Below are 20,490 nucleotides of genomic sequence, written 5' to 3'. Positions count from 1 at the left end.
TAATAATACATCCAGGGATTAGCAACACACTCTCACCCAAATACATACTTTTGGTGCCAAAACGGCACATGGCGACAGTCAAAATGCCAATACCGTGATGTCACTCACTGATTTGTGGACTCCCGTTTTGTACAGCCTGTATTTAAAACTATCTACATCTTCTTTTCTTAACCACAGGAAATTGGGGGCCAGTGAGGGCACCATCAACCAGGAGATCCAGCGCTATCAGCAGCTGGAGTCTGTGGCTGTCAACGACATCAGGAGAGACGTCAGAAAGAAACTACGTCGCTCCAGCATGAGGGTCAGTACTCATTAATCTACTCCATTTAGCAGTGTGTTCACCAAATAAAGTAGACATTGTGGGTTAAAACGTAACCTGAAACCATTTAATACCTTTATGTCTCTTATTCCAATTTATAGAAAACCCTTTTCTCACTAAGTGTTTGTTCCTCTCTAGGCGGCCTCTCTGAAGGATAAGTGGGGTCTTGGCTACAAACCAAGCTACAATCGCTCCAAAAGCATCTCAGCGGCAGCAGGCCGACCGCCTCTGAAAAGGATGGACAGACAGAGGTATAAACTGAGGGCAAGAGACGCCACTTTGCCTGATATCATATTATTATGGAAATAACACTGTTAATGGTGCTTCATCCAGCATTTACTGTAAACAAACAAGACCACATAACCTCTGCCTCACACCACTGCTGTTGGTGCTACTTGTTTTTGAAACACATTTCCCATTAATCTTCTTAAAAAGAGGATGCACTGACTCACACATTAGAATGTAGCGTAGAGGCGAGGGAGAGCTTATCTCATTTGTTTATAATAATTATGCAGATATCTCAGAATTAATGTAGTAATTAATGTAGTAATGATGGTAAAACAGTTGACACGTTGTAAGACCCTCAGAAAAGAACAAAAACATTAACTCTGGGGCACAATTAATGAGTAAAAATAACTGGAAATGAATCAGATGAGGAACAATTTGTGCTTTGATTTTTGGTTACAGTATTTTCTACAAGCAGAGGTGTGGACTGGAGTCTCATGACTTAGACCCGAGTCAGACTCGAGTCACAAATTAGATTATTTAAGACTTGATTTGACAGAATCATTAAAGACTTTTACTTTTACTTTCTACTTGGACTTTAACACCAGTGACTCGTGACTTCAGTTGGACTGGAGCCTTTAGATTTAAAAATACTTGATACCCAAGTAACGTTTACACTACTCATTCCCAGCAGGTTGACAGTTAATTCCCCAGATTATCCACTTTCTTTGAACCAGTCCAACAGCATCCAATCAAGCTGGAGGAGTAAACCATGAAGTTCTAACATTACATTGCTGAGTGGCAGTTGACAAACATGACACCAAACCAAACATAAATTTGTTTGCATACAAAAACTATGGGAATTGCATTATGTAAAGCCTGCAGGTTGAATGTCACAGATGGAGGCTAGGTTTAGGCGATATTGAAATTACCCAGCCAAAGATATTGCTTTAAGAAAAACAATGAAATTCAAAATTATCATCCAAAGAAAAAAAAAACTGAAGAGACAGACACACATAGATATGAAAATCTATGGACTGAAGACACATATGTTACAATACCCACATTCTCGGAACCCATCGGCTGTATTCAGCGTCTGACTTCCGGCAGACGCCGAATACAGCCTCTGGGGGCAGACCCCCCATTTTTTGGCATTCTGGTTTGATTTGGGCGGAGGAGGCTAATTTCTGTTTCCGACTTCCGTTTATATATAAGTAAATACGCTGAACCATTGCGAAAGATTCAGAGTTTGCAGTGACGCCAATTATGTTCCGCCTCATTAGTTCACCGCACAGACCGTTTAACCTGGCAACAACTGCAGCTGGCTCAAATGTGATTGGTCAATATCACGCGGACTACAAACAGCCTACAACCAGAAACCAAGGTTCTTCCGCTCTTCTTCCGGAGGCAAGATCTCCGGGGTTTGCCTACAGACTCTACATACACTGAATGTAGAGTCTGTATGTAGAGACTACAATACCCATAAATGGTCACAATGTGTAGGCAGTATACGCTATTTTACACAAGGGCATGTTGAGATCAATAACTCAGATCAATCAACAGGTGACATTATTTGTATTCAGTTACATGTTTAACTGCACTTGTACAGTCCTGCCACAGTTGACTATAGGATTTATATGTTGTTGCCTTTAAGAGAGCCATGATAATTGAGGGCCGACTGCTCACTGTGGTAGGGGTTTTTGTCCTTCTTCTTCGTGGATGGAGTCGGTGACAGACCTAGGATGGGAGCGGAAACTTTTGGTGTTTCCATCTTTAGTCTTGACCTGCTTCTCTCACAGCTTATAAATCACTTTGTTCACGTTGAGTGGCTCTCTGTTTGGTTTGAAACCAAAGAAAATCCGGATAAACTCATCGGCATTCTTTTTGCTAACGAGAACAGCCATCTTTTGTAATGGAGGGTTACATGGGTAATTACATACATCGTTAGACATGTGCTAGCATGTTCATACTTTTTTGATGCGTTCCAACAATGCGGTGAAGCATAGAGAAAGCGAAAGAAAAAAAGACGGACTGATTATTGCACAAAATTCATTGCGTAATTGAATATCTTCCTGCTATTGAGGACACGTGAGAACCATTATCGTGGCCTGCCAATATTGTGTTGAGCGATAATCTCGTCACATCACATATGACTTGTTTAGGACTCTTAACTGAAAGCTTAGGACTTGGGACTTGATGCAGGACTTGAGTGCAAAGACTTGAGACTTGCTTGTGATTTGCAAAGCATTGACTTGGTGTTACCTCTGTGTTAAACCAACACTAAGGTAGTGTATATTGTACCAGTGTTACTATCTTTAATATATGTATGCATCTAATGCAGTTTACTGTGTCCATAGTTCCAGGATAGGGGATGTGGATGATCTACCAGACATGCGTGTGGATGCCTCCTCTCCTGGGCCCCGTGTCACCTTCAACATCCAGGACACGGTAAACTGATTTCTAAAAACATTTTGCATGTCTCATATGCTGATTAGACAGAGGAAACTCTAAGACATGAACATATTTAGTACAGATTCAATTGCGCTGTAGCAAGTGCACTCTTGACATATTAATTCTAACCAAATGAGTTACAGAGGCCATGGTGACAGTAGGTATTTTTAGTTTTGTGTTATCTTGTGTTGACTGTTTAAAGATCATTGTCTCATCCTTCATGTCTGTGTTTGTCACTGTAAGTGCTCTCCATACATCACGACATTGACACGACACTGTGACTCATATGTCACATGGTCATGGGTTTTACAGTTTATTTTAAAGGTATCTCAAAGACAAAATTCCATTATGTTCTGAGGATTTTTTTATTTGGATGAGCTCCTTTTTAATGACTCTTCTGTTCAATTGAAGATAAATAATCAGGCCTTGGACGCTGCAAATGCACCTGTCAGTCCAGGAGAGGTATTCAAGGTATACGGCTCAAAGGATTTAATTTGACCAATTAAAATACCTAACCAGAACTAACAGATACTTCTGTTCCCTCTTCTCCTCTGTGATTACCTTGAAAAGTGCTGATAGGAATGAGTATGCAAAATCAAAACAGGATGATGAAATACCAGCTCCTGCTATATAGATATACCCCAGTATTATATTGAGAAAAAAATGTTAATTTGCATGATAACTTACTGTAATCTTGTTCTTTGTGTTCCTTCTTACACGATGATTTATGTGATATAGGTGGCACCAAATTAAAATGTATGCTTTATAGTCTTTACAGTAGATGGTAACCATTGGCATTCCATCAACCGCAGAGATATGTGACATAGTAATTTGTCCCTAATTTTATTTGGTGGACCCAAATGCAAGCACGCTTTCACAAGTTAATTTCCTTGTATAATAACACTCCTCTGTAAATACAAGTTTATAGTTAGAATGCTGCTTTGTAAAGTATGGAGTCACACATTCTCATCCTGTCTTGAAACTGCATAAATAACCAAATCAGCTTGACTTCAACCTTAATACACTGACTGATTTCTAACAGCGATGCATGGTTAGCCTCTGAATCACAGTCTGTCAGCTGCTGTCTGTCACAGCAGTGGTTCCTCTCTAACACCCCACAACAGAGAAACAGAGAAAATACAGATTGTAGACAGACATCAATCCAACTTTAAAGGTCACTGCTGCTTCATATAAAACGGCAATTATTTGGTGGTATTATCATCTGAAAAATGTATCATAAACTAATGAGACAAATTACTGACATTTCACAGGATCTTGCTGTAAAGCCATAAAACTATAACAGCTATTTCGCCAAATCTCGCTTAGTGGCACTAATTGTTTATACTTTACTGATGCTGATGCTCCATACAGCATCTTTAGACAAGTCTAAACAGTCAGTAGACCTACATTTTGGGAAATGCTCTTATTTGCTCTCGTTGAAAGTTGTCTGTCAGTTTGATATAATGTTAAAGCCAGAAGCCAGTTAGCTTAGCATAAAGACTGGAGTCATGGTCAAACTGCTAGCCTGGCTCAGTGTGAAGTAACCAAATCTTCGTTTGAAGCTCACTTATTGACATGATGCAGTTACTTTTTGTGTTGTTGTCATCATGAGGTTGCCAGGCAACCAAATGAGACTGCAGAAGACTCCAACTATTCCTAATTTGTGTCCAAAATCCAGCTAAAGCATCTTAAAGGAACTTTCATTTTTTTGTTTATTTTGTTGGCTGCATTTCCCATGAGCACCATGGCCTTGTGTCGTAAAGATCTTCTCATGGATATTGATTGATTGAAAGAAAGATGTGGCTTATCACTATCTAGCCTCTTGACTTTGTACAAACTACTGTGAATAATCACATAAACCATCTGTTGAGTGAGCGACCAAGATTGACTCATGACTCATGTTTGAATTATAGTAAATAGGATTCGCATTTTACAACAGCAAAACTACATCAAAACATCAATTCACAGCATTCACACAACTCATGCAGTATAATCCAAGTTTCATCTATCCAATCATATGCTCAGTACTTTCCAAACAGACAACCTTTCTGACAGTGAACTGAACTAAAATTGAAATGTATCTATGCTTTTTTCAAAGCCAGGCTCCATTGACAAAAACAGTAACTTTACCTCGCTGAACAAGGAAGCTACTGGTCTACAGCTGCCTCGATCAGCACACAGTGTAACAAACAACCTAACTAATCCAGGCAGCTGTAGACCAGCAGCTCCAGTGTCCAGCAAGTTAAAACTTCCTTTTTTGTTGATAGAGACTGGCTTTTAGGAGAGGATTGATAAGTTTCATTTTCAGGTCAGCATTGACTGTGAAGTGTTTGTTTTTACAAATTCAAGGTAACACGGGGTGAGTAGTTGATATACAAATGATCATTTTAGGGGGTGAAGTATTTCTTTAAGGCAACGAGACAGCGTTTGCTTCACTTGACAGTCATTCCGTGGTCATTTGGCCTCAACCACCCACATACTCTCAGTCAGTGAAAATAAATTACAAAAAAAACAAAGAGATTTAAAGGTCAGATTAGTTTCAGATGCAGTAAGCTAACATTTTCAACACTTAAATATCTTCAATAGCATCTGTCAACACCTCTCTGGGATCTTCTGTTACCATTGGCGGAGACTGTGGCTTTTTTTCCCCAGCTGTTGTTAAGGATGGTAGATTTATATACTTGAGACTTTCTTTGACATCTTTCCATTGTCACCCTCTTCAGAGTGTTTTTCACCTTCGGTCCTGTCGGGGTGTCATGTCATGTCCTCATCTTCTTCCTCGTCTCTCTTTCATTCCTCCTCAAAGAAAGTGCATGACCACTCAGCTCCTCTGAGAACATCTTCAGGCTGGTAGTGTTCTGTTATTGGACATGTTAGACAACTAGGCATTTGTATTGTGCTGTGAGATTTGAGTTTAGCATTTAAGTTTAGCCTTAATGTCATAAATGAAGAAAAGAGAATACCTTGTGGTCCAGATAACAGAACATTATCTCCTCTAAAGTTCTGATTCTTTGGGGACCTTCCTACTTGAGGCATCATGTTTTTAAGTAGGAAGAGCTTCATGCTTACTGTCTCCTTGTGTGAGTTTGACTCTTTGTCCGTCTCTAAAGTTTCCTGAGGAGACAGAGGTGGACCTGTTGTCAGTCACCATTGATGAGCCATCCCATCCTCATCATCACCATCATCTTCATTCTCCATCCGTTATGGAGGGCCAGCACTCAGTTTTCAGTACCCCTGGCACCCCTGCTGTCTTCTCACCCACAATTCCCTTCCAGCACGACGACATAAGGCGCGACGACCTGTCCTCTTCCTCCTCCGAAGACTCAGAAAAGGAGGACGAGTTTGAACGGGAGAAGCCGCCAAGCTACCGGAGGCCTTTGTGAGTTGTCTTTTAGTTTTGTTTTGCCTACTCAAGCATTCTTGTGATGAATGTTAGATGAAAGGAAGCTCCATTAATCTCACATTACAATTGCGTGAAAGCTTTTCTTTCATGATTTATTTTTTTGTACTATAAATAAAGCTTTTCAGCATTCACTAAACATTCCCTTTCTTCTTTCTTCTCAGCCAAGCGTCGCACAGGAAGTCCTCAGGGTTTTCTGCTGTGAGTCAGCTGTTCAGCGAGCGCTGGCCTAGCACACCTGCCAACCGCAGCTTCGGTGGCCCAGCAACTGAAAGGAACATTGACTTTGAGCTGGATGTCCGTGTGGAGATTGACAGCGGGAAGTGTGTCCTTCACCCCACCACTCAGCAACAAGAGCATGAGGACATTTCCCTCAGGAGGTACGATGAAAGGCACATTTCTTACTCTGATAAGTACTGCACAGAGAACAGAATTTTATTTCAAGTCTCACTCACTTTTCCTGTTACTTTTGGAATGAAGTCTTGCAAAGAGTCAGATCAAACTCTGCATATTGACATGCACTGGAATGGTTTGCCAGATGAAGTTCTATGCGGTAGCTTAACTTTTTTTTTTTTTTAATGACAGTTTAGTAGTACATTCAGATTTTCACAATTTCGTTACCAGTCTCGTCACTGGGATATCGCAAAAACATCTTGAAGGAATTTCTTCGAATTTGGCACAAACCTCCAGTCGTAGTCAAAGGTCAAGGTCACTGTGACCTTCCGTCTGTCTCAATTTTGTAACTGCAACATCTCAAGAAGGCCTTGAGAGAGTTTCCCAAATTTGGCAAGAACATCTTCTTGGACTCAACAATAAACTGATTAGATTTTGTCTGTCAGAGGTCAAGATCACTATGACCTTACATCAGTCTCATTCTTGTAAACGCAATATCTCAATCCCTTAAATTTGGCACAACCACTTGGACTCAAAGATGAACTGTTTAGAATTTTGTGGTCACTGTGACCGCACAAAACATGTTTTTGGCTGTAAATCAAGAATTTATGACAAACTTTAACAAAAAATGTCTAACAAGATAAAATGATGACATGCAAAGGGTTTAGGGTCAACTTAACTGTGACATCATAATATTCTGTATGAACACTTTTCTGGCCATTATTCACTGCTGCCATGAAATTACTGCCGTCTGAATGGCTGCTGTTTGTGATCAATAACGAGAACTAATTACACTTTGAATGTCACATTCCTAACAGTTTCATTTGTTTAACACGCATAAATATTATTCACGTGGCTTTTTTCCTCCCTGGAAAATTAATGATATTCCAACTGTCAAGTTTAATCAGATCTGTTATTTGGCATTCAGTGACATGCTTTTTTAATGATACAACACAGAATAATAATCAACATTAATAATAAGGGAAGACAATTAGCATTTATTTTAATTGACTGGGGGCGATAAGGAACCTGGATTATGGATGGTGGACGCTAGCCCAAAAAAGGTTTAGAAGCTTGTCCTCAGTGGATACAAGAAGAATCCCACTTTATATAAGACATACAGATAAGTAAACAGAATAAGACATAAGCACCACTTCTTTATATGACTCTGTCGTTCCATGGGTTTTGTAGGAGCTGTGAGCGCAGCCTCAGGAGCCTGGACCAGGAGTCTCCCCCCAAGAAGAAGAAGCTGCAGCCCACCTACACCTCCACAACCCACCTCCTAGCTGGCAAGAAATGTCCCTCCTCCCTGCAGACCAAATCCAACGACATGGAGACCACAGTCTTCTACATTCCAGGAGTAGACGTTAAGGTCAGCTTCTCCCTTAGCATTCAAACTGTCCACAAGTTTCGCTCGTTTTTGTGCTTTAAATGATGACTTTGCCTTTTTCTTTCCCCCAGTTGCACTACAACTCCAAGACACTGAAGACAGAGTCGCCCAACGCCTCACGTGGATCTTCTCTCCCTCGCACTCTCTCCAAAGAGTCGAAGCTGTATGGTATGAAAGATAGCAGCCCTCCCAACCCTCCCAATGCTGTCCAAAGCAAGACTAACTCGCTCCTACCTCCCCCGCCCCCACCTATTCCATCAGGTACTGAGCATTCCCTCATTTTCATTGCATGCCCTAGTACCATCTGTAATCACCGACACTAGAGCGCCACGGCGCTCCGATCTGATGATTTTACATCCACATGTGGACCCACCAAATCAAATGCATGTGATTTCATCCTTTATTTTAAGAATCCAGAGGGCACCTTTGATCAAAATGGGCTCATGCATATTAATGTGTACCACAGAGGGAAGGACACCAGAGACATTTTTTAAAAAGAGTATAGTTTCTAATATGCTTCCAGTTCATTTAAAGTTTAAGAAATGAACTTTCAAAAGTGTTGATAACACATAGTCTGGGCTACAGATGATTTAAACCCCCATGTGTCTTTGCAGCCAAAGGCAAGGGAAGTGGTGGGGTAAAGACGGCCAAGCTGTACGCCTGGGTGGCCCTCCAGACTCTGCCAGAGGAAATGGTCATCAGCCCCTGTCTGCTGGACTTCCTGGAAAAAGCACTGGAGACCATTCCAATCACTCCAGTGGAAAGGAGTTACGCAGGTTTGTTTGCTGCACCATCAGATCTTTGTGGATCCTGTTCTTGGAAAATATTCCTTCCTGCGTGTCTCGCATTCATAGTAAACTGTGTTTATGCCTTTGTGTACCTCCCATCAGCCGTGGCGTCCCAGGAGGAGGACATGGGTCAGTTTGAGACGGTGGAGCAGCTGGAGGAATCCACCACCTCTCTGGTCTCCTCCTCCACATCAGCCTACTCCTCTTTCCCTGTGGATGTGGTCGTCTATGTCAGAGTTCAGGTACTGACAACCTTACCATAATTCTTACAGTTGTTCACTCAAATTCTTATTGTCAAGACAACATGAGATAATAACAGTGAGAGAAAAAACCTCACAATTCCCCATAGTAGCGCATTACCCTGAGTGCAGTATTGTAGTTTTTTGCAAAGTGTTTATCATGCAAGTTGACATAGTGATGAGGACTAAAAGAAGAAAACAACATGTGGTGCAGCCCTACATTTAAGCATATTTATTCAATGTCTAGAGTACCTGTTTGTTATCTATCAACCTGTCACCTCATACATTTAGATGTACAGTTACACACCCTACATGGAATTCAGACCAAAACATCAATCATCATTTGTGTTTGCAGCCCTCTCAGATCCGTTTCAGCTGCCTGCCGATGTCCAGGGTGGAGTGTATGCTCAAACTGCCCTCTTTAGACCTGGTCTTCTCCTCTAACCGTGGAGAGCTGGAGACCCCAACAGGAACCCATCCCACTGACGGATCTCACCCTCCCTCCTCCACTCCACCAGGACAGCATATCCCCAAACCCCCTCCCAGCAAAGGTATGTAGAGCATATTTTGTGGAATAATGGTGCTCTAATGTGTGCAGAGATATGTGAAGAACAAAACTTTTGCAGTCAAAAGTCTATCAGACATTCTGAGTCTATTTGCCGTCATCCCGTGCCATGTCTGGGCCCTGTGTGATTAATTGTGGCTCGCAGCTTGTTCTCATCCATTCATTATGTTGCTCTCCAGTCTGTCTTTTTGCCAGGTCACGCAATTTCCACCATTGTTTTTTTCTATTAATGTATTAGAGCATGTCAGTTCATATTTTTTCTGTAGTCCAGACATATTTAAAGTATACAGGTTTTTTCTAAAGCAAAAAGAAAAATGGCAAAGTATCAGTTTTATAGTAATATATCAATATGCATGTGATGCATTTACTTCACAGCAGACAATTAACTTGGATCTCTACTCTAATTAGCTTCCTCCTCTCTATTATGGAACTTTGTCATTTGTGTCGAGTACAGGCTGCTGATTGGTTTCGTATTTTAGTTAATGAATGCCTTCTAAATATGACTGCTCGTCTTACTTCCTCTGTGTTTTTCCACCGTCCTCCGCCTCCTTCCAGCATCTCCGTTGCTGGGGAGCCCTCTGGGCAGGAGCCGCCACAGCAGCAGCCAGTCCGACCTCACCGGCCCCCCGAGTAACTCCTCAGGCCTCAGCTTCACTGCCTGCATGTCTGACTTCTCCCTCTACGTCTTCCATCCTTACGGCGCCGGAAAGCAGAAATCTGCTGTCACAGGCCTGCCTCCGGGCCCAGGGCCATTAGGTATGGAAAGGCAAAACTCATAATATTCTAATGTGCTAATAATACAGGGCTGCACTTTCTATTATTACTGCTAATAAGAACTTCTTTCCCTCCTTTACTGTTGATGTGATGTACAAACATGCTAGATCTAGTGGATGTGGGGTTAACCATTATTTCCTGCTTTTTGTGAGTGAGTAGCCACAAAGATTGAAATTAGATTGGCGTGATTGTAATGATTATCGCTCTTTACCCTGAAGGTACCGTAGATGAGGAGCCTTCTTCAGTAACTGGGAGGAAAGACTCTTTGAGTATCAACCTGGAGTTTGTAAAGGTCAGCTTGTCCAGGATGAGGCGGACCGGAGGGCCCACCTTCATCGAAAGCTTCATTCCTGCCAAAGGGGGCAAAATGGACACCACCCTCATCAATATCTCGGGTACGTCATCAGCACAAGAACAAGACCTTTCACTATTAGACATGCAACAGATTGCACTGACTCTTTGTGTTTAGTCTGATCAAAGTTCAGGAGTTTATTATCAGGCAGGGGGAGTCAGCGAAGATGATAAATTCGTAGCAAAGGTGAAACAATATTTCAGAAAGACTAAGAAATTATAAGTGTTATAGAATAGAACTGAATACTTAGGTTGTAGGATCTTTAGGGGATATAAAATACATTATAAGGCACATTCATACACTTTTATCAGCAGCATTGTGGGAACACTGATGTGGGCTAACCCAAAGCGAAGGCAGGGTTTGACACCTATCACAATGAGTTCATGAAGCAATGAATGAGACATTTTACAAGCAAGAGAAATGAGACTGGGGAGCGTGATAGATAACAAATGCACCTTTCCAATCTGAATGTCAGGATGTACAAGTGCTTACTTTTTTCCCTGTAGACTGTATTAAGGAGCATATGGTACCAATTTACTTGCACTGTAGACATTTAAAGGTGTCTCATGTATGAACAAATGTAATATTCTCCCCTTAGCTGTGTGTGACATCGGCTCGGCTTCCTTCAAGTACGACATGAGACGACTGAGTGAGATCTTGGCCTTCCCGAGAGCCTGGTACCGTCGAAGTATCGCCAGGCGCCTGTTCCTGGGAGACCAGACGATCAACCTGCCAGGTTACTCTCTGACCACTCAGTGGCTTTGCTCTGTGTGAGGGTGGAAAATTACCAGCAGCTATAGTGTCAGCTATTACAGGGCATCTAATCACGGCCAGCACACACAACATAACTACAGGAAATACATCCACATTTATACACACGTGTATACACGTAGCACCTACACACATGACACTGTTGTGGTTTTTTGAATGATGGTATGGTACAAAACAAAACTCCTGCCAACTCATGCCTGTTTCTAGGCCAGGGATCTGTCTAAGCATCCGTACTGGGGTGAAACATAGACATAGACAGGTAGAACAACGGAGAAGAATGTGTTAAATGATAGACAACTGCTAGGTAGAGCAGCAACAGAACGTGCTTTGAGTTGCGGAATGCAGAGTTTGTGTTGGCAGCATTTGTAAAGTGAAATGAATGATAGAAATTGATGATTTTTCAAACATGTCAGTGGTTGTCTACCTACAAGTCTCTGCGGGTTTAGCTTGTGTTCATTTTTAATATCCCATCTCGCTGACCTTCCTTCAGCCAACATTTCTTCCCACTGCTCTATGTTGACATTTCCAAGGCTGTCCTTTACATTACATCTCTCAACCTTTACACTGCTTCAGCCTCTGGCCCCGCCACCCCTGACTCGGCCGAAAACATCACCCAACATCTGTCCCCCGAGTCCAGCCGGAAAGCCTACTGGAGGACGTGGGACGGCAGCACTGGGACACAGCACATTCCTCAATCCCCCAACGTCTTTTCAGAACACTCCACTGGAAGCAACATGTCCCCGGGCGGCCTTGGCCACCTCAAGTCCCCTGCACCTGGACGCACCAGGAGCGTGTCTGATTCCTCTGCTCCCAGGAGAGGTGATTACAAACACTCACCATCTCGCCAGATGGGACTCCAACAAAAACATTCCTTGTTGTTACCAAATCACAGAATGTGCAGTAAGTCAGGAGTCTAATACACAATTCAGTTGTTAATCAACAATGTACAAACCAATAAATGAAAGTGGAAAGAAATGCACTAACAACATGTGCATCTCGACTGCCTTTCAACTTATCTTTGTTCATTTTTGTCTAGACTCGGTGACAAAAACATCCACTCCTTCCTTCAGTAAAAATGGTAAGGCAGCAGGTCAGCAGGGGGCGCCATGGGAGACACTGGTTGTGTTCGCCATCAACTTGAAACAGCTCACAGTCCAAATGAACATGAGCAACGTCATGGGAAACAATACGTAAGTGGTCGCAGTTTCTGCACTAGAAATGTAACAAGTGTCATTTTAAAGGAACAGTCTGACATTTAGTGGAAAATGTTTTTTGCTTAGAGTTAGATAAAGAGATTGATACCACTCTGAAACAACAGAGTGCGATGGATCTTTTCATCTTACTGGAATCGAAAATAATTCCTTTAAGGATCATACAAGTGAGAAGGAAACTCTTATGCTAATAGTTTTTATGATTAATAAGCTGTTTTTCAAGATAAGAAATATCCTTCCCTACTTTATATGGACAGTTTATCCTTAATGTTTTTACCCGCACTGCAAAAATTGTAACAGCTGATGCAGTAGTTAAGAACTATTTATACATAAACGGACACTCAGGGCTTGTATAGATAAGTGCTCTCAGTGTTGCTTAAACTTGGCCTCAAACTCAAATGTTGAAGTAATTCTGAATTCTAAATGAGAGGTTAATGTCAGCCATGAAAGCTGTGAATAGTAAAACAGTCACTCGTTTTAGAGAGTGTGACTCTTGCTGTTGGTGTCCTGTTGGACAAAGATTGTCCAGTCACATTCACAGAGGGTGGGGCTTTGCCTGTGCCCCTCACACACAGAGCAGAGCACCGGGGAGGTGACATGAATGTTACTCAAGTTGATGAGAACTTGTAACATTACGTACAATAAAAAAAAGTTCCCAAAAAACAAAGATGGCTGCACATTGACAGATAGCGAAAAATACATGTAATTTATTAAGCCATGAGTAGATGAAAAATTCACTAGCCGCTAGGCTAATGTATGTTGTGTAGAATGCCACAGGCTTAAAGGTTTTATGAGGTACTTTTCCATAGTCAGTGTATCAATAACAGTAGATGTCAGTCAGCACACCCCCTGTCTAGAGAAGCCGGTTGGAGTACCACCACAAAAGCTAAGGAGTGTACTGCTGTGGACGGGGTCAGTAGTGACACTTATGTTATCTACCTAAATAAATCTATATCAATTTTAGTGGACACTGTGTTTGGAATATTTTCACTCTTCCTTACCTTGCTGTCAAGACGGTCCCTTGGACTGAACTGAAAGTGAAATGTATGTGTGCTTTCTTCATAGCCAGACTCTATTGACAAAAACAGTAATTTTACCTCACTGAACACAGGAGCTGCTGGTCATCTACTGCCTCGATCAATTAATTTATTTGTGTTATTATGTGACTTTGGAGTTTTAAAGGGTTGGTTTGGATTCACCAGTCACACAATAACATGAACAAACTCAGTGATTGAGGCAGCTGTACACCAGCCGCTCCCTGGAGGCTGTGAAGAGGAGTAGATTGATATAACGGCTTCAAAGCCTGTCTGATGGCAAGGTAAAGGGGTGTAAATATTCTAAATATAGTCCACACTTCATTTGATATTGATTCTTTTAAGTGGCTAAAATACATTTTGTTGCTGCCACATCCACAGCAGTACATTGCTTAGCTTCTGTGGTGGTACTCCAGTCTGCTTCTTCAAACTGGGGGCGTGTATCTACTGCAGGTAATACACTGACTGTGGATAAGTACTCATACAGCCCCACTTCGAAAAAATCCAAACCATCCATCTGAGCTAATAATAGCTAGTAGAAAAAACTGTTTTATTTATGAACACTGACACTTATTTACTTACAGAATTTTATCATTTTGTTACATGTTCATACTGTTAAGTCACAATCATGTATGATAGTAATAATGATATTGTGATGAAACTTGTGATTCACACCCCCAGTAATAAATAAAAACTACTTATGATCCTTTATCTTATGGGCTCAGTTGGTTCATCTCTTAAACAGTGCTGTATCTCAGCGGTCACCAGGATATTCAGCTGTTACAACATTTCATCTCTACTGTTAAGGCAGAATTGCAGAAAATCCTGCTGAATCATTGACAAACACAACACCCTCATAACCAAGGCAGTACAGTTTTATGAGCTCTGCGTCAACATAAAGTAAAAAAATATCTTCTTCCCTGAAATCTGTGGGCTCTCTGAACAACACATCTCTGCCTCTTCCTCACCACGTCAGGGTACACTAGACCTCTCTCTCTCTCTCTCTCTCTCTCTCTCAGTTTTGAATTATTTAGGACTTCAGAATATTCTGACGTCATAAAAACATATATGCATAGGTGTCGTCTCTGTTTAAAGCAAGAACTGTGTTGAGGAAAAAAACAAAGGTGAACTTGGATATTAGCAAATGGCCTAATACTGACATATGAATTTGACATGTTGAACTAAGGAGTTCAGCTAAAGTACATAATGATATTTGTCTAAAAAAACTGACTTGACAATCAGATTTAATACTGGAGGTTTGCTGGTGTTTTTCTTTGCAGTTACCTGTGTTTATTCCTGGGTAAGTTCTCTCAATGAGGGTCTTTTATGTTTCATAGAGTGCACATCTCCATTATTCAGGAACGCTCACAGTTGTGTTTGCCCCTACAGCTGGACGACCAGTGGACTGAAGAGTCAGGGCCGCTTGTCTGTCGGCAGCAACAGAGACCGAGAGATCAGCATGTCTGTTGGCCTCGGCCGCTCCAAGCTCGACTCCAAGGGCGGGGTGGTGGGTGGCAATATAGACGTGAACACCCTGGAGATGGTCTGTAAGTAAACAAAGCATCAACTTTCCAGACATCTGGTGTTTTTCTGCAACTCGTTAGCTCCCCTTGTTCTCACAGTCTGTAAACTGGATGTGGACCTGAGCCAGAGTTCAGTGCAGAGTTCTCACACAGCACTGGGAGCTGTGCAGTCATAAAATACAGGCTTAGAAACACTTTCACATTTTACACTTACTGTGTAAGTGGATACTTTGTTTCATATATTGCATTTCGTGTTTAAATAAGCTAATATATGACATAGTAACATGTATTTGTCAATTGAATTTATTTAGAGTTGTGCATTTCTTTAGACCTGGGGATGTATATGAGTACTCCTGATTTCTCCTGCTGCAGTTTTGCATGCTCCTCTATTCATTGAGACATTTCTACTGGGGATGCACCGATTTGTCGGCAAACAAGATGACATTTACAGATGGCAGTGGCCAATGTTTTCTGTCCTGTCACAGAAAACAGGCTAAAAGTCAGGGCTCAAGACTAATACTGTCCCCATACTATCCCCCCGGGGACAATATGTTTTGGACGGACCCCAGGACGACTTTGGGATGAAAGGATGTAGTAAACTCACTATCATTGCGTCAGGGCATGCACATTGTGTTGTCCTTGATAATGCTACGTTGTGACAGCTAACAGCTGACAGAGGTTGCATAGGCCCCCAGAAAGTGTGCTGGACTTTTAAGCCAATTTGACATAAGGGCAAAAGTGGAATTACAAATTCCAGGTGCAACACCTGATGCTATTCAGCCCAAAAAGACTTTTTCCTGTAGACTTAACATTGTAAAAGAGATGTCTCTAAATCAGTGGGTACATTTTTAGAGCGTCACAACCTTCGCGAAATGACTCGGTGACTTAGGTCCAAAACATTTCAAAAGTCTAGAAGAGCCACATGATTCAATTTTTGTATCCCCATTCAAGTTAGAGGCTAAACAGGAAGTAGCAGGCCTGGGCAGTGGAAGTTAGCCCAGTGTGCCTGCTCTATAGGCCTAATAATGTGGAAGATATGGGTTCTTTCATACATGGGAAGCTGAACATTTTTGGCCTCATGCCCTTCAAAAAGCAGATTTCATAGAAATGAACGGGGCTCCGCCTCCAACTCTGTATCCAGTTCTCTTTATACATCAATAAGTTTGCATTAGGTTACATTATGATGCGTTCAGGCTCCATTCAGCAAAAATTAGTATTGGGTGGAGGTACATAATAACATTATCATGATGTGTTCAGATGTAATCTTGCAAGATATCGGTGAGACTTCAATAAATACAGTACTTTGAAGGAGAAATTTGTTAAAGTTTTCACAGCAATATCAAATAGATATGAGAGAGGGAATTATGATATATATATATATATGTATATGTGTGTATTTAAAAGAATATGTTTTTCATATGAAAGGTTATTAGAGGTTGATTCATATATTTGTATGTTTGAATTTGTGCTCATCCAAAGGTAGTGTATAGAGGGGCTTAAATACTTTAAAACAGTTAAGTTATTTATTTATTTAATAATGAAGATTACCTTGTTTCCCGGGCACAAAAGGGGCAAAAAAAAACAACAAAAACAAAGTAAACAGCTTTCGGCCAAATTTTTGCTCTAAACATTGATATTTGCCCAAAATGTCACAACTGGTGCATCCCTAATTTTTACTCTGTGTACCAGATTGCACTCTATTCACTGCCCTTATTTTTATTTACATTATTTTTTGTGGTGCAAAACCTTTGTGAAAATGAAACATTTACATTTTTTGAAAGCTCTTGATATTGAAATTAGCAAAAAAAAAAAACAACTGAGTTAGGAAATGTGAATAAATTAAGCAAACCTTCAAATTTAATACCATTAACAGTTTTTCAGAATGATCTTTTTGTTAATTTCATCTTAATTTGACATCATCTGTTTTAAAAACTCATGGGTTTAATACGTTTTGCAACCTACTGGATGTTTCTCACCAAACTGCATGTTTTTTCCACAATCATCTTCTCTCATTCAGCTTGACGTCCATGCCACTGTATGACTGTATTAAAACTACAGCACTAACCATGTACTGTCCTCATTCTAGCCCACATCTCAGAACACCCCAACCAGCAGCCCAGCCATAAGATCCAGATCACCATGGGGTCGACGGAGGCACGTGTGGACTACATGGGCTCCAGCATCCTGATGGGAGTTTTCAGCAATGCAGACCTGCAGCTGCAGGACGAATGGAAGGTCAACCTGTGCACCGTTGACACCAGCCTGTCAGAGAAAAGGTGTGAAATGATGTCAGCAGATGCTTATCGTGCAACACAACACCTCTGGCACTTGAAATATAGCGCACCTGATAGAATGCTGAGATGTTTTTTATTGTGCTGTGAGTACATAAAGTGTTTTTCTTAATGGGCGATTTCACACCAGTCACATTGGTCCTGTTTCTCATGTCGCCTGGTAAAACTGATACCACTTGAATTTAGATAGACACAGATATCTGCATCAAGAGCACCTGAGAATGCAGGTTTTGTTTCCTGAGACTTTCAATATGCATTTCTTAATTACTTGGCAAGCCGGTCAAACAAAATGATGATGCAGATCTTTCATTCCAGATGCAGCTGTGTTTAATCTACACTATTACCATCTGCCTTTCGCCTTGCTGTACTGTTTTCTACAATCCGAACCATCTTAATGTTCTATCTTCCTGTTTCTCACCTGTTCCCTCCCCATCTTTTCTCCGTCTGTCCTTGTAGTGAAATCTTCGTCCATGGAGACCTGCAGTGGGACATTTTCCAGGTGATCATTTCACGCTCCACCACACCAGACCTCATTAAGATCGGCATGAAGCTGCAGGAGTTTTTCACTCAGCAGTTCGACACCAGCAAGCGGGCCCTGTCCACCTGGGGCCCTGGTCCCTACCTGCCCCCCAAAACCCCTGTCATCAACGCTGAGAAAGGATCTGCAGAGCTCTGTAAGCAGGCCTGTTTCTTTACTGCTGGGAGATATATTTAATGCAGATTGTGGCATAATAAGGCATGCACAGCAAGTGTCTCAGGCAGTCAGGGTGGTAAAAGGAAGCGATCTGATTTGTAATTCTAATGAGTTTAATTTGTATACTACTTTTTCAAACAGTTGACAAGGTGGTTCAACAACTGAATGTAATCAAACATGCTTGTGAGATTAAAGCAAACAAAAAGCATAGATTTATAAAGAGTGGTGGCTATATCAGGATAAAAACAACATAATACACCAAAGCTGATCCTGTTAGCACCAGCAGCATGCCTCATGTTCAGGTCAGGATTGATTTGTCTGCCTACACCCCCCTTCCTCGTGCCTCATTTTGTGTCTCCCAACGGTCTTCGTCACACAGACATGGATGCAGCCCATCACCGCCACTGGCCCGGGGTGCTGAAGGTAATCGCTGGCTGCCACATCTCCCTCTTCCAGATGCCTCTGCCGGAGGACGCTGTGCAGCTGGGCGGTTCAATGAGCCTCCATGGTAATCACATGACCCTGGCCTGCTTCCACGGGCCCAATTTCCGCTCCAAGTCGTGGGCTCTGTTCCACCTGGAAGAGCCCAACATTGCCTTCTGGACGGAGGCACAGAAGATCTGGGAGGATGGTGAGGCAAAATGTTGTTTGTATAAATGGTGTTGAAAAATATTACATAATAAAAAATAACAGCAGTGCAATTGTTCCTAGCAATATGTTTCTAACTGACTTTTGTTCTGTCACACCCAGGCTCCAAAGATGATTCTACCTACATAGTTCAGACACTGGATTTCCATCTCGGTCATAATACTATGGTAACCAAACCCTGTGGTGCACTCGAAAGTCCAATGGCCACCATAACCAAAATAACCCGTCGGCGGCATGAAAACCCTCCACATGGAGTCGCCACAGTTAAAGAATGGTTCAACTACGTCACTGCCATGAGGAATGAAGGTAACCAATTTTGTTTTTACTTGTAAACCATGTATTTTTTATCCTGATGCCTTCACACACAGGGATGCACAATCCAAATTTGTCTTTACCAGTACCGGTTCCAATTCCTTAGCTCTGAGTTTCTGCTGATTCTGAGTACCGATCTGTTACCAATTCTTTCTTTTTCCTAAATGTAAAGCCTGCATACCTCAGTGTGTGGAAATCACTGGGATGACTTACATGCCAGGGTTTGCCGTGGCTGACAGCAGTCTGCCAAGTCTCATAGTGGAAACACTGGATTTTATAACAACACTGACAAAAAAGCTATTCGAGGCTCACATTTTTTCAAGTTTGTATTGAAACACATGATATGTTGACATATGCAAAGAAACTGGAACTCCTGGCAGCCAGTATGAACAGGAGGAACAGTTACAGGAACCAACACAAAGTTGCATCTGGGCATATGAGTGTTTTAAGACTCAAAAGCTCAAAAATTGTGAAACTGTCTTTAAATATGGATGGGTCATATATGTCCAGTCCACTTAATAATGTCAGTTCTAGAGTCAAAATTTATCCTGTGAATGGGATCTGTGCATCCCTAACAAACTGCATCCTCCTCTAATGGCTACTTCAGGCTGGCACCAAAAGCGAACCAGTCCCTATAAACCCCAGTGTTTAAATGCCTGACTTCACAGCAGAAATAAGCATATTTAAAGCATAGTACAAAAAACGGTTCTGCTCTCTAGCCAGTTTTCACAAAGTTACGCATACTTAGCAGCTTTGAGTGATGGGCTGTCTATTAGGTGTGTCCACAGACTATGAGACCACTTGTTCAAATTTGGTTACTTTTGGCTCCAAAAATCCAAGGTGGAAATGGGCAAAATTCTAAACTCAAGGCTTCAAAATGTGAGTTTACAAACCAATGGGTGACTTCGCAGTGGCTACGTCCATTATTGTATACAGTCTATGATCCCTAATCACACAAACTGCATGTTTCAGTACATGTACACTGCCCTTACAGATATAAATATGGTAGAGGCCTCTCAGTATAGTGCAGTACAGTTTAACATACATAAAAAATAAAAAAATACAGCCGCAAGCTGTACTGAGTGGTAATCGCAGTAGATTACAATCTTT

At 41.5% G+C, this 20,490-nt stretch overlaps 1 protein-coding gene across 18 annotated transcripts in view; it reads left to right on the top strand.

Annotated features, from left to right (window-relative positions):
• The window catches only part of kiaa1109 (KIAA1109 ortholog), a 113,773-nt gene that overhangs the window by 84,134 nt on the left and 9,149 nt on the right, over positions 1-20,490 (top strand). For 9 of the 18 annotated variants that reach the window (XM_078174890.1, XM_078174888.1, XM_078174898.1 and 6 more), the window contains 21 exons: positions 178-301; positions 458-570; positions 2,902-2,992; positions 3,407-3,466; positions 6,106-6,374; positions 6,560-6,775; positions 7,980-8,160; positions 8,250-8,439; positions 8,793-8,954; positions 9,069-9,208; positions 9,561-9,756; positions 10,326-10,526; positions 10,763-10,939; positions 11,495-11,632; positions 12,241-12,486; positions 12,704-12,857; positions 15,302-15,459; positions 17,522-17,711; positions 18,183-18,400; positions 18,800-19,051; positions 19,171-19,374. In XM_078174890.1, coding sequence (XP_078031016.1) covers positions 178-301; positions 458-570; positions 2,902-2,992; positions 3,407-3,466; positions 6,106-6,374; positions 6,560-6,775; positions 7,980-8,160; positions 8,250-8,439; positions 8,793-8,954; positions 9,069-9,208; positions 9,561-9,756; positions 10,326-10,526; positions 10,763-10,939; positions 11,495-11,632; positions 12,241-12,486; positions 12,704-12,857; positions 15,302-15,459; positions 17,522-17,711; positions 18,183-18,400; positions 18,800-19,051; positions 19,171-19,374 — 3,680 coding nt within the window. The remainder of the gene's footprint in view (positions 1-177; positions 302-457; positions 571-2,901; positions 2,993-3,406; positions 3,467-6,105; positions 6,375-6,559; positions 6,776-7,979; positions 8,161-8,249; positions 8,440-8,792; positions 8,955-9,068; positions 9,209-9,560; positions 9,757-10,325; positions 10,527-10,762; positions 10,940-11,494; positions 11,633-12,240; positions 12,487-12,703; positions 12,858-15,301; positions 15,460-17,521; positions 17,712-18,182; positions 18,401-18,799; positions 19,052-19,170; positions 19,375-20,490) is intronic. The other 9 variants (XM_078174901.1, XM_078174900.1, XM_078174896.1 and 6 more) reach the window with 5 other exon arrangements.

Source organism: Epinephelus lanceolatus, chromosome 15 (assembly GCF_041903045.1).
Source record: "Epinephelus lanceolatus isolate andai-2023 chromosome 15, ASM4190304v1, whole genome shotgun sequence".
Taxonomy (NCBI): Eukaryota; Metazoa; Chordata; class Actinopteri; order Perciformes; family Serranidae; genus Epinephelus; species Epinephelus lanceolatus.
Note: the sequence above shows the minus strand (reverse complement) of the source record. Positions and strands in the feature narration are given on the sequence as shown.